The sequence below is a fragment of the Dromiciops gliroides genome, chromosome 6, assembly GCF_019393635.1.
Source record: "Dromiciops gliroides isolate mDroGli1 chromosome 6, mDroGli1.pri, whole genome shotgun sequence".
NCBI classification, from domain to species: domain Eukaryota; kingdom Metazoa; phylum Chordata; class Mammalia; order Microbiotheria; family Microbiotheriidae; genus Dromiciops; species Dromiciops gliroides.
Genome location: NC_057866.1, coordinates 139,101,161 through 139,114,467, shown reverse-complemented (window position 1 = coordinate 139,114,467; position 13,307 = coordinate 139,101,161). Strand labels below are relative to the sequence as shown.

General features: G+C 37.7%; 1 protein-coding gene across 2 annotated transcripts in view; it reads right to left on the bottom strand.

The window, feature by feature from the left end:
* The window catches only part of STAP1 (signal transducing adaptor family member 1), a 57,459-nt gene that overhangs the window by 14,537 nt on the left and 29,615 nt on the right, over positions 1-13,307 (bottom strand). For both annotated transcript variants that reach the window (XM_043970856.1, XM_043970857.1), the window contains exons 4-6: positions 11,292-11,348; positions 8,498-8,670; positions 3,444-3,572 (exon numbers count right to left, since the gene is read on the bottom strand). In XM_043970856.1, the coding sequence (XP_043826791.1) occupies positions 3,444-3,572; positions 8,498-8,670; positions 11,292-11,348 (359 nt within the window). The remainder of the gene's footprint in view (positions 1-3,443; positions 3,573-8,497; positions 8,671-11,291; positions 11,349-13,307) is intronic.

Below are 13,307 nucleotides of genomic sequence, written 5' to 3'. Positions count from 1 at the left end.
TCTTGCATTTTTTCTTTTCTTTAAATAAAAGTTGAAAGTTATAGATCATCTCCATTTTATATCTAATTAATCTATTTTATTTTCTAAAGCCCAGGTAGGAAAAATACTCTTCTTAATGACATTTACTGATAATCACTACTTATTGCTTCACTGAAACTCTTTCAAGTGACTGAATGGTGCTTAGAGCTTAGCTTTGTGTGCCTCTTGGGCTAAATATTTGTTTAGTCCTTTTAAATCAACTTTCAGTGTCTGTTCTATGTTTGTCTGGTTAGTTTGTTTTGTCCGCATGGTGATTCTGAGGCAAAGGCTATAGGGTCAGTCCCAGAAAGGGTGACGACTTATATCTCTTTCACTATCACAGACTGTAGGATTTCTCACCCCAATGAACTATCTGGAAAACATGTTCCACTGATTACCAAGGGAAGTGGACAAGATAGCATGCATGGATCAGAGAAAATCCATCATCACAAAAATGTCATCTTTGCCAAAATCATTGGCAGGTAGGTGTACTCTCTAGGCTACAGATATCATTAAGATCTATAAAATTCTAGGGCAGCTAGGTGGCGCAGTGGATAGAACACCAGCCCTGAAGTCAGGAGTACCTGAGTTCAAATCCGGCTTTAGACACTTAACACTAACCGTGTGACCCTGGGCAAGTCACTTAACCCCAATTGTCTCACTAAAAACAAAACAAAACAAAACAAACAAAAAAAGATCTAGAAAATTCTAAACAGTCCACTAAAATGAAAAAACAACAACCATTAATGATCATCAGAGAACAACAGGGCTAGAAACATGACTTGACAAGTCTATTCTCAAATTATAGGAGGATCATAATTAAATCATCTCATGAGATCACAGAATTTAGAGCTAGAAAAGGACTTTGCAATCACCTCTTCCAAAGCTTTCATTTTTTAGATAAGGTCTAGAGAGGCTAAAAAATGGTCCAAAGTCACAAAGGAAGTAAATAAGTAAACTGAGATCAGAGAAATTTTTTTTGGGGGGGGGGGGCGGTGCAATGAGGGTTAAGTGATTTGCCCAGGGTCACACAGCTAGTAAGCGTCAAGTGTCTGAGGCTGGATTTGAACTCAGGTCCTCCTCAATCCAGGGCTGGTGCTTTATCCACTGTGCCACCTAGCTGCCCAATCAGACAAATTTTAACTTCAAGACCTTTACAGAAAAAGATTCAACAATGTCTAACAGCTATTTAGCAGCTTAACATTTATTTTTGAGAAACTTTATACGTAACCCTGATATCTCTTCACAATACCCATTTATGCTTACTTTCTAAATGTTTCCCCATTGATTTATACAATATTAAAGTAAACCCAAGGTTATAACAGTTCAATAATTGAGAATAGGGTCAGAGACTACACCAGAGATTTCATTTATATAAAAACCCTGTAGGGTCATCACTTTCTTGGTAACTTGAAGTCTTAGTGACTTATCCAGGGTCATTTAGCCAATGTGTATCAGATGTAGGAATTGAATATGAAGGTCTTCCTGCCTTTCTATCCACTTCTTAATTTATAAATTAAGAAATTAATAATAAATAAGAGGCTGTTTAAATACACATTTTTACTGGCATTAACAAAAAAAGTGTCATGCTGCTTCCAATTCCATAATGTCCTGACTTGAATTGGTTCCACTTTTATCGTTTTGTTGCTAAACTATAGCATTCACTTTTTAAGTCTTTGAATACAGGAGGAAGAATAATGTAATGGAAAGCACTGGTTTCAAGAGATTTTTTCCAGATCTCAGATCTGCCCCTAACAAGCTGTTTGCCTTTGTTCAAGTCCCTTAACTATGCCCAGTCTGAGTTTCTATAACTCTAAAAATCAAGGGATCAAGATCCTCAAAGCATACATAAAGTAGGGAGGTGTTCTGTGAACTCCATCAATGTCCAATATGCAGTGACATCTCTGTCTATAATATTTGTCTATATAATTAAAGTCCACTGAAAATTACAGAACATGTGTCCATTTGAAAACTTTTATTTATTTTTTGTTGACAGACTAAACCACAAATTAAATTTTGGGTGAATCTTGCTTGATATGGAGAGCAGCTATGTGGCTCAGGGAATAGAGCACTGGCCCTGGAGCCAGGAAGACACAGTTCAAATCTGGGTGACCCTAGGCAAGTTACTTAACCTCTGCTTGCCTTAAACCAGAGGAGAAGGAAATGGCAAATCTCTCCAGTATCTTTGCTAAGAAAACCCCATGGACAGCACTGACATGCTGACATCCATGGGGTCACAAAGAGACATAACTGAATGACTGAACAACTTGCTTGATACAGCTTACTTACCTGAGAGGCATTGTGATGTAGTGGTTAAAGAGCTGAACTTGTAATCAGGAAGAACTGCGTTCAAATCCTGTCTGATTGTCTATGTAACCATGGACATGACATCTAACTAACAGCGCCTCAGGCAAATAAGACAATGAGGAGCAAAGGAGCTTCTAATAACTTGGAGAAGGGAGTTTTGGCAACACTAATGAAATGACTGATCTGGACCTTCCTACCCCCAAATGATAGCTTATGGTAACATATTATACTCTTCATAACCTGTGAGTTATGAAGAGAAAAACTGAAAAGAAGGAAATGTAAAATTGTCAAGGTGTAATGTAAGTGATCAGGTCAATTCATTTGATCAAAAAAAAACAGAAAAAAAAAAACCACAATAGGTACATTATGCACAATGGATGCAATGCTCCTCAAATGGCTTGACCAGCATTCTCAACATTTTTCAATATTACTGTCTAGAATGTAGGGGAAATCTTAATTCTGATATTATGAAACTCCTCTGTTTCAGCTCATAGTCATCATAAAATCACACATGTCAGTATTTTCACCCTGTCTCATATTTTGCTGGGGGGGGGGCGGTTGTTATTATTTTGATGCCATGTTCTTGATTGATTCACTGTTTATGTCTGTACCTTTAGTCCACTATTCTCTTCTCTATTTACATATGTGTTTTATGACCCAAAGATATAGTGGCTAGTGCCCACAGAAAGGTGAAACAATTAGCAAATTCTGGATTCAAAGCTATGTTTATGCTTTTATTCTGACGAATAATCATTAGCCATTTCATTTTATACTTTTGACAGTAGAGCCTTAGATTACTGCTGTGAAAAACAGATATTCAAAAACACTTATGAACAAAGTTCATTTTAAGTTTTGAATGATCACTTTAAATTACATTTTACTTTAAAACATTTTTTGATAAGAGAAATATAAATTGGACTCAAGTTAGTATATTTGCTAATTGTTCTTTCCTATAATAGCAGGTATTCACCTAACCAGTCTTTAGTCTGCCATGTGTTTTTTAAAACACTTCCCCTCCATATTGAGTATTAAATAAAATCATATGAACCATAGAACTCTGCATTCTTAGTGACAGAATTCCTATTAAATATTAGATAAACTTTGTAAATTCAACATACTCTATCTCCTGTCTGATGGTAATGGAATAGTTCCTATTGTCACTACCAGGCCTCAGGATCATATTTCCCGAAGAAGGGTTCTTTTCTAGCATTTCAGTTGCTTCTTTCCGAGACACTGAATAAAAGCACCTACAGAGTAAGAAAAGATAGAATGAATTATTAATTTTTAGTCTGACTGGATAATCAAAAGACTGCTTTAAAAATGCTTTGAATGTCTGGTAGAAGAGAGAATGATGTCTCCCTTCTTGTGATTGGGGCACAATAATTCATCTTATAACTCCAGAAGGGCACAACCTATAACATTCCTGTTTCTCTATGTGAATATATTAATGATTAAAATTATTCCTTTTACTTAATCCCCCCCCCAACTCTTTCCCTACTAAATAAGAACACAGGAATTTAAACCATTTTTTTTGCAAAACCTGACCACTCTTGAATATCCAGGGACAGAATAGCTGATGAAATTAGACAATAAATGGTTTCATTCCCATTCTGAGATCTTACAATAAGCTTTTTGTTTGTTTGTTTTTTGTTTTTAATTTTTGCAGGGCAATGAGGGTTAAGTGACTTGCCCAGGGTCACACAGCTAGTTAAGTGTCAAGTGTCTGAGGCCGGATTTGAACTCAGGTCCTCCTGAATCCAAGGCCAGTGCTTTATCCACTGCGCCACCTAGCTGCCCCCTTACAATAAGCTTTTAAATAAATATTATTTGTTTTTGTTTTCATAGAAGAGAACAGCACTTCACTGTTAATGCTGTACTTAAGCTGGTAGCTGTCTCTGTTTACTTTAAGCTACCAATCTTTAAGGGTATGTCTGAATGACTTCTTATGCATTGTTTTTGTTTGTTTGTTTCTTGGGGTTTTTTTGCAGGGCAATGGGGGTTAAGTGACTTGCCTACAGTCACACAGCTAGTAAGTGTCAAGTGTCTGAGGCCGGATTTGAACTCAGGTACTCCTGAATTTATGGCCAGTGCTTTATCCGCTGCGCCACCTAGCCGCCCCTGAATGACTTCTTAAACCCATGTTTTAGGAACGTTGGATAGCTCCTTGTGGATTGATTTTAATTAGTGAGATTTGATAGGAGCAACTTTTAAAATGAAGCACTTTGGGGCAGCTAGGTGGCGCAGTGGATAGAGCACCAGCCCTGGATTCTGGAGGACCTGAGTTCAAATGGCCTCAGACACTTGACACTTACTAGCTGTGTGACCCTGGGCAAGTCACTTAACCCCAATTGCCTCACCAAAAATAAATAAAGAAATAAATTAAATAAAAAATTAAATAAAATGAAGCACTTTGATGTTCAGTTTTGGTAGTCTAGCATCTGATAAGAACAAGAGATTTGAAATACATCACACTTTTTCACTGTGTTGCTTAGAATTACTAAACTATATCTTTTGTTTGTTTCTCTTTTTAGTCTGTGTTGTAAGAGATGGCTTGCTGAGGTATGTTGGGGGAAGGAGTAAAGGAGAATACTGGAACACAAAAGTGATAAAAAAAAAACAGAAAGGCATATTGATTTAAGAAAAAAAAATTAAGTGATGGTAGACAGGCTTTTGTATTGGTACCATGAATGATCCTGCATGATGACATGGACCCAAACATTTAGGTGTTTTGCCTTCTCCCTGACCACTGTCTTTTCCTGCAGACACATTACTGGGGGCTTAGAGCTATGCCAATCAGATATTTATGTCTGCCAGGACCTAGTAATCAGTTTCCAGTTTTCCATGGTTATATCACAGCATAGGACCCAGGACCTCAAATCAACTTTGCTGGCTATAAAATCAAGGATTGCCCACCTCTGACTCACTCTAGAACCAACTCCCCAGGAGTCCAGTACTAAATCAACTCTCAAGACACCCTACTTTTTTATTACAGAATTGATTCTGATTATCCATACCTTGTAGCCCTTCCTTCCTTACATTGTATTCAATATCTACCTCACATACTCCATTCACTTCACTCTTTCTATCTCCCTCCTTCTTGGGGGTGAGGGGAAGTGGTGGTATGCTATTATAAGTTTATCAAATATTTCCCTACACAATTGCCTATGAAATTATTAATTTCTATGACATTGTTTTAAAGTATACATATATTAGATTTAACACAATAATAACAAAACTTCCCTGATTATTTATGTCCCCTTCTGAACTTCCTTTTGCTCTGTTCAGTGTATTTTTAAATGTATCATTGATACTATTTTCTTTCTTTTCTTTCTTTTCTTTCTTCACCTTTTTTTCAATCACTATCTCTACCCACTCATTTCCCCCACAACTTCCTCTCCAAAAACTAAAAGTCCTCTCTTATATCAAATAAGTATAATCAAGTAAAACAAGTTCTCTTTTAGCAGTGTCTGACTTCCACTTTTTGTACCTCATTCTCCCTTCCTCTTCCCATGTACTATTTCACATACTTAATGACCACTCCACATATCACCAGGAGCCAAATCTCACTATCACACAAGACCACTTTCTTTACCAAGGCAAAAGAAACACGCTGACACCCATTAATTAGACAAGGTGGGCAGGAAAAGCTTTCAAATAGCTGCATTAACTGTCTACCTTGCACTGGGATTCTTAATCTGAAAATGGTAAACTATTTTCATGTTTGCACAGGTAAGCAAAAAAAAAACAAAAGCAGATCAGAATTTGAGTATGCCCTTTTCTCAAGGGGAACCAACCCCTGAAGTAACATAAAATGTTATGGCATTAGGCCCTGCCACATTTCTGTTTCTATCAGATTACATCAGGAATAAATAAGTCATTTTTAGTAAGGATATTGACAGCAAGGAGAGCATCCAGAGCCCCGGGATAAGGACCAAATGAAGGAATTGAAGATATTGAGCTTTGAGAAGACAAATATAGGGGGTGATGAGAGTGGCTCCAAATATCTGAATGACTGTCACATACAGAGGGATTTGATTTGGTCCATTTTGTCCCGAGGGACTGAACTAGGAGCAATGGATTCAATTTTCAAATAGGCAAATTTTAGCTTGATATAAAGATAAACTCTTCCACATTTAGAGCAATCCATCTATAGAATGGGGCATCCTGGGGCAGCTAGGTGGCACAGTGGATAGAGCACTGGCCCTGGAATCAGGAGGACCTGAGTTCAAGTCTAGCCTCAGACACTTAACACTTACTAGCTGTGTGACCCTGGGCAAGTCACTTAACCCCAATTGCCTCACTAAAAAAAAAATAAATAAATAAAAAAGAATGGGGCATCCTTAGAAAGTTCCCTTCGGGGCAGCTAGGTGGCACAATGGATAGAGCACCGGCCCTGGAGTCAGGAGTACCTGAGTTCAAATCCGGCCTCAGACACTTAACACTTACTAGCTGTGTGACCCTGGGCAAGTCACTTAACCCCAATTGCCTCACTAAAAAGTTAAAAAAAAAAAAAGTTCCCTTCAACCAAGAGCTCTCTAAGGAAAGATGATTTGACAATTTCTTGGGAATGCTATAAATGAGATTCTTATTTGAGTATGGCTTGGACTAGTTGGCCCCTAAAGCCACTCTCAACTCTGAGATTCTGTGTGATTCTATGTGTAATGTGGAGAAATAGTACAACTTCTTGAGTGAATGTACAAATAAGGGAGGCAATTGAATTGATAATTTTCTAGACTTTTTTATGTCCCCTATTTTGTCTGCTGTGATCATTGAACATAATAAATATTTGCTGATCGATTACACTGAAATACCTCATATATATATATATATATATATATATATATATATATATATATATATATATATATATATTTAAAACAGTCCTTGCTCTTAGAGATCATATAGCCCAATGTCTTCATTTAAAAATGAGGAAACTAAGTATCAAATAGGTGATATGAGTTACCCAAGTTAACACTGCTAGTAAGTGACAGCTTGAATTCTAACTAATTTCTCTGCCTCCAAATTTAGTACTCTTTCTACTGTCTGCAAGTGGACTGTGGAGGGTCTTGAATGCCAGGCTGAGAAATTTGCATTTTGTAATCAATGAAGATAAACTGAAAGTTTAGGGGCAAGGAGTGATATGATCAGGTCTATGAACTAGGGAGATTACTTTGTCAACAGTGCAAAGGATGAACTGAAACCACAATAGGAAGCTAGTAAAACAATCCAGAGAAAAGTTAGTAAGTATGACCTTGAACCAGGGCAGTGGTAGTCAAAGTAAAAAGGAGAGTTTATGCCTTGATTCCAGGGCACAAACAGAAAGAGATATGGTAGAGGCAAAAATCAACAAGAGTTGGCAGTTGGTGAGCATAGAGAGGTGAGAGGGAGAAAAATGACAAAGGGTGGGTGGGACTTTGAGTTTTCAAGCCTGCATGACAAGGAGGTCATGTGATACCACTAATGCAAACAGGGAAATTAGAAGTGAAGGATTTGGGGATTGGAAAGGGTGGGGAGGAGGAAGGTTATCAAATTCCATTTTGAAAAAGTTGAATTTAAGGTACTAACAGTACATTTAATTATAGCTATCGAGCAGGTAATTGGTTTTGGTTTGGTTTTGTTTGTTTGTTTTTTCGGGGCAATGAGGGTTAATTGACTTGCCCAGGATCACACAGCTAGTGTCAAGTATCTGAAGTTGGATTTGAACTCAGGTCCTCCTGAATCCAGGGCTGGTGCTTTATCCACTGGGCCACCTAGCTGCCCCCCAAGTATGTAATTGGAAATGTGGGACTGAAGCTCAGAGCTGCAGAAAGATATTGGGAAGCCATTAGCATAGAACTAACAATTGACATTTACTCAACAATATACGGTTTGTACCAAAGAAAGTTTACTATCTTTGGCTTAATCTTAGGAAGTAGTTTATTTACCTTTGTAGCAACAAATAAGTATGAAAAGAAGGTGATTGGGGCAGCTAGGTGGCGCAGTGGATAGAGCACTGGCCCTGGGGTCAGGAGGACCTGAGTTCAAATCCAGCATCAGACACTTAACACTTACTAGCTGTGTGACCCTCGGCACGTCACTTAACCCCAATTGCCTCACTAAAAAAAAAAAATAAATAAAAATTAAAAAAAAAAGAAGGTGATGATAAATGAACTATTATTCAATAAAGACTTACGCCGGCATGGCGTTCAGGATATCCATATACTCCTCAGTTGGTTGCTTCTCTTTTCTCAAAGGTATACTGGGTGGTCCCTCAATCTCAATCCTTCTTTTCTTTTCTCTCTCTAAGACTTCATGCAGTCTGATCATTTGTCCAGGTAACAGTGACACATGCTGAGGGACTGACATCTAAGAATCAATTAAAACATAAGGCAAATAAGTTAAGGAAAGAAATTTAATGGATGATGTGATACAGCTGATGTGTACTTGGTCTGGTCCTGAAGGCTTCAGACACCTTTTAGGAGATTATGGTCTTTCTCCTTGTATTTTTATTCCCAGTGCTTAGCAGAGTGCCTACCTAGCACCTAATAAGTGCTTAATAAATATTTACTTGGGTGGGAAGAGTGGAAGATGCAGGGAATTCTAGTTCTACTCATATCCTTTGGGATCGCTTTTGGACCAATTAGATTCAATGGTATAGACTGGAATTGCCCAATAGGGGTCCTCTCTTTGTGGTCCCAGAGCAGAACTTCTGATATCCCAGATACCTCAGACCCACCTTCCTCTATTACACAATAAAATCATTTTGGGGGAACACCTTGGGGGCCAGGGGTGATCTGGGATATGTGAGACTTGAGTAGCAGAGTGAGACACCAAGCCAGTTCATAACAAATCAACTATAAATAAATGTGGTTCACCAGCTATACTCTCATAAGCTTTGATGACCTTTCTGATAACACTATTACCATGACACCATTCATTAATGTTCTTTGTAACAATTTAGGGTTTTTTTTTAATATACTACACTCAATCCTTGAACTCTCTAATAGCAGAGATGGTTTTATACTAAACCATCCATATTCATTCCCTACTGTGGCCAACTGTGTGAATTTATAAAATAATTAATGGGCATAAACTATGACTTTAGGAGAGAATTTTCATTTATATGATGCAAACTGATCCATAAGGGGACAGAATCTAATCTCCTTAGCATCTTGCTTTAGCAAATGGGCTAAATGGACTATACTATTTATTTATAGACACACCTAGAGAAGCAGTAATAGCTATACCTTTCAAGAGTAAGAAGCAGTCTATATGTATACCAACCATTTTCCCCTCTCTCAAGTCTGTCACCTTCAAGTCTTTGGACTTTTTGCTTTTTACTGTCCTCACAATTACTATGTAATATGGAAATAAATCCTGTAAAATCCACATTTATTGAATTCATATATCATAGAATTTTAAAGTTGGAAGACACCTGCAATATCCCCAGTTAGGGGTGCTTGGATACTGAATTTTACAGAAGAGGAAACTGAGGACTTAGAGTGACTAAAGTGACTTGAATGTGGTCTTTTGACTCTTGCTGGCTAGTGTTTTTCTTAATACCTCCTTTCTTTTGATAAGGATCAAGGATGAAAATATTCATCATCTCAATAATATCTATTAATTTGTGTAACAGCAAGGACTTAACTTAGAAATGAGACACTAGGAAACCAACTTTGGATATAGTTTGGGTTGACCTAATCCAAAAAACATGGAAATTGGGGGAGGAGGGGGGATTCCTCTAAGCAGTACAGTTTATTGTAGCCCTATGTCTCTCTGTTGGATTCTGGTTATCAGAATGATCTTGTTTTGATGACAGTCATTTACATCTTTTTTTTAAAAAAATGAATTATCTTACTGCAACACTTAATGAGCTATTAGCAGTAAAGCTATTTCCTCTGATAAAATGTGTCAAAGAACACTAGATAAGCCCATACTTATTTTTTGCATGGAACTTTTTTTTTTCTTTTATGTTATAATTTTGCAGTGACCACAGTTTCCTCCCATTTTCCATTCTCTTCCACCCCCACCAAGTAGAATCCTCCTTTTAAACAAAGAAATTCAGTGAAGCCAAACAATCCAATATCCTGGCCATATTTAACAATATATGCCTTATTTCAGACCTCTAGTCCATCACCCCTCTGTTGAGACAAGGGGAAGGTATGTTTCATCATCAGTCCCCTAAAGTCAAGATTAATCAATAGTTCTATTAGCTTTATAATTGAGCTATTTTCTAAAAACTTAGTGAATGACTAAACATTTAAATGTTAACTCTTTTCTGTGAACAGTCCAAAGACAACTTTCATGTTTGTGTTTTGCCAACCAGATTCAAAAGAACTTGTCAAAGATCAAACAGCCTAGGAAGAAACTGATTTAAGAAAAGGTTGTGAGCTTGTCTACTAAAGAAACCAATACTTTCTTCCACACATGCAACAAGAAGAATGCATAGGGGCAGAAGTTAAGCAAAGAACTTTGACCTCTTAATAAAGTAATCCAAGGTTAAATGTTAGCAGCCACATTTTGAGATAAGGACCATCCTGAAGAATACTTTGTATTTGAAAAGTATAGAGTCAAAGGAGCTAGCTTCAATCCCCTACCTTTGTAGTATTCCTCACATATGGGATCTTTAGACTCACTTAACCTGTCTGGGCCTCAGTTTCCTCCTCTGTAAAATGAGGGGATTGGAATGGACAGTCTCCAAGGTTCCTCCCAGCTCTGCACATCTTGGCAACTGAGTAATTGTTTCTTACTAATTTCTACTTCTTGCTACAGAAATAGCTGAATAAAATTTCGATTTTAAATATATGTGAAATGATTTGCTAGTTGCCAGGAAATAGCAGGTGACAAGAGAACTCTTTTATTCTTGAGGAAAAGCACTAAAAGCATTTTGTTAAAGTCCTACTGAAAGCCAAAATAATGAGCTATACAAATAACCAGAATTCAAGTAGATTATGTTTGGAAGACAAAGTGAAGCAGGTAGTTCTTACCTCTGTAATAGTGAGAATAAAGCCTCTCCACTCCTCCCCACTTTCTGTGTTTTCTGTCTGAAAAGGAAGAAAAGAGCAAACGAGGGACTGAACACATAAATACACTAACCATAATCATCTTGGCTATTTTGTTTGGTTAGTTTACTTTTTAAATTTATTTTAGGACCAGACCTGTGATGCCATTGGTATGTGAAATGTCTGGTGCAGAAGTGCTCTCTACCAATGCATCTTATCTCTTACAGCTTGGGGTAACTTGGGGTATTGAAAAGTTAGTTGACTAGTCCAATGACAGAGCCAATATGATTAGAATTAGGACTTGAATGCAGATATTTGGGGGGGGGGGCAAGGCAATGAGGGTTAAGTGACTTGCCCGGGGCCACACAGCTAAGTAAGCAAGTGTTTGAGGCCAGATTTGAACTCAGGTCCTCCTGAATCCAGGGCTTGTGTTTTATCCACTGTGCCACCTAGCTGCTCCACTTGAACCCAGATCTTATTGATTCTGAAGCCAGCTTTCTATCCCCCTATACCATGACTATCTTGGCTAGTCCGTAAGCATATAACATATAACTTGGGGCTCTGGAACTGAGATTTCAATAGTACAGAAAGTTAGCAATATGGAAATGCTCTTCCACCAATGCATATCATCAACTCTCTATTAGTTTATGGTGTTTCAGAGCTCCCTGGGCACTAAGAATTAAATAACTTATCAATGGTTATCCCATAAATTATATCAGAGACAGGATCTGAACCCTGGTCTTATTTCAATGGTAGTTATCTGTCTACTATGCCAAACTACCTAGACAGAAACATACAAACCACTAAAAAGTAAACTACAAGACATATACTCACCAGCATGGCCTAACATGCTAAGAATATAGGTGGGGACAAGCTCTTATATGGCTAATCTTTTTCCCTGAATGTCACAAACTTTTAAAATCTAATCTGAAATCAGCTGTTGGTCTCAGTTTTAATGAATTTGCAATATGATTAAGCAATACATAAGCATGTCACCAATCTAACACCAGCAAATAAAGGGGTACATTCTTTGGTTCCATGGATAGACTACAGGTCTTGGAGTTAGCAAGACTTGAGTAAGTCTTGTTTCAGATAGTAGATAGTAGATAGTAGGCTCATATGAGCCAACATAAGTAATTTAACCTCTCTCAACCTCATTTTTCTTTTCTGTAAAATAATAATAAAAGCATCTATTCTTGGAGGGTTGTTATGATGATAGCATGAGATAATATATTAAAAATGTTTTGCAAAGCTGAAAGTTCACACAGTATTAGCTATTGCTATTAATTTTTACTTTTAACTTACTCTGTTTATTGGTTCAAGGGTTACAAGTTTAAGATTATTATTATCAATATTCATGTTCACTGTTTTGCCCAAAATACTTAATTTTTGTTAAATAGAACAAACATTGAGATTTTCAGATTCCCAGCATATAATGAAGGCATTGTCAAATTGTTGGAAGAAGTTATGCATATAAAATACTTGTAATTGGCTCTTAGGGGCACTTAATTTTTTTTTTTTTTGGCAGAGGGGAGGGAGGGAAGGGGAGGCAATCAGGTTTAAGTGACTTGCCCAGGGTCACACAGTGTCTGAGGTGAGATTTGAACTCAAGTCCTCCCAACTTCAGGGTCAGTACTCTATCTACTGGCCACCTAGCTGCCTCGGGCAAGCTGGGGGGGAGATGGGGAGGGATAGAAGAAAGGAGGTAGGAAGGATGGAAGGAAGGAAGGAAAGAAAAGCAAGGGAAGGAGGGAAGGGAGGGAGAAAGGGAGGAAAGGAGGAAAGAAAGGAGGGAAGAAAGGAAACAAGAGATAGAGGCATCTTTCTTTTAAAAATGGATGGAAGCAGGGGCAGCTAGGTGGCGCAGTGGATAGAGCACCGGCCCTGGAGTCAGGAGTACCTGGGTTCAAATCCGGCCTCAGACACTTAACACTTACTAGCTGTGTGACCCTGGGCAAGTCACTTAACCCCAATTGCCTAACTAAAAACAAAAACAAAAAC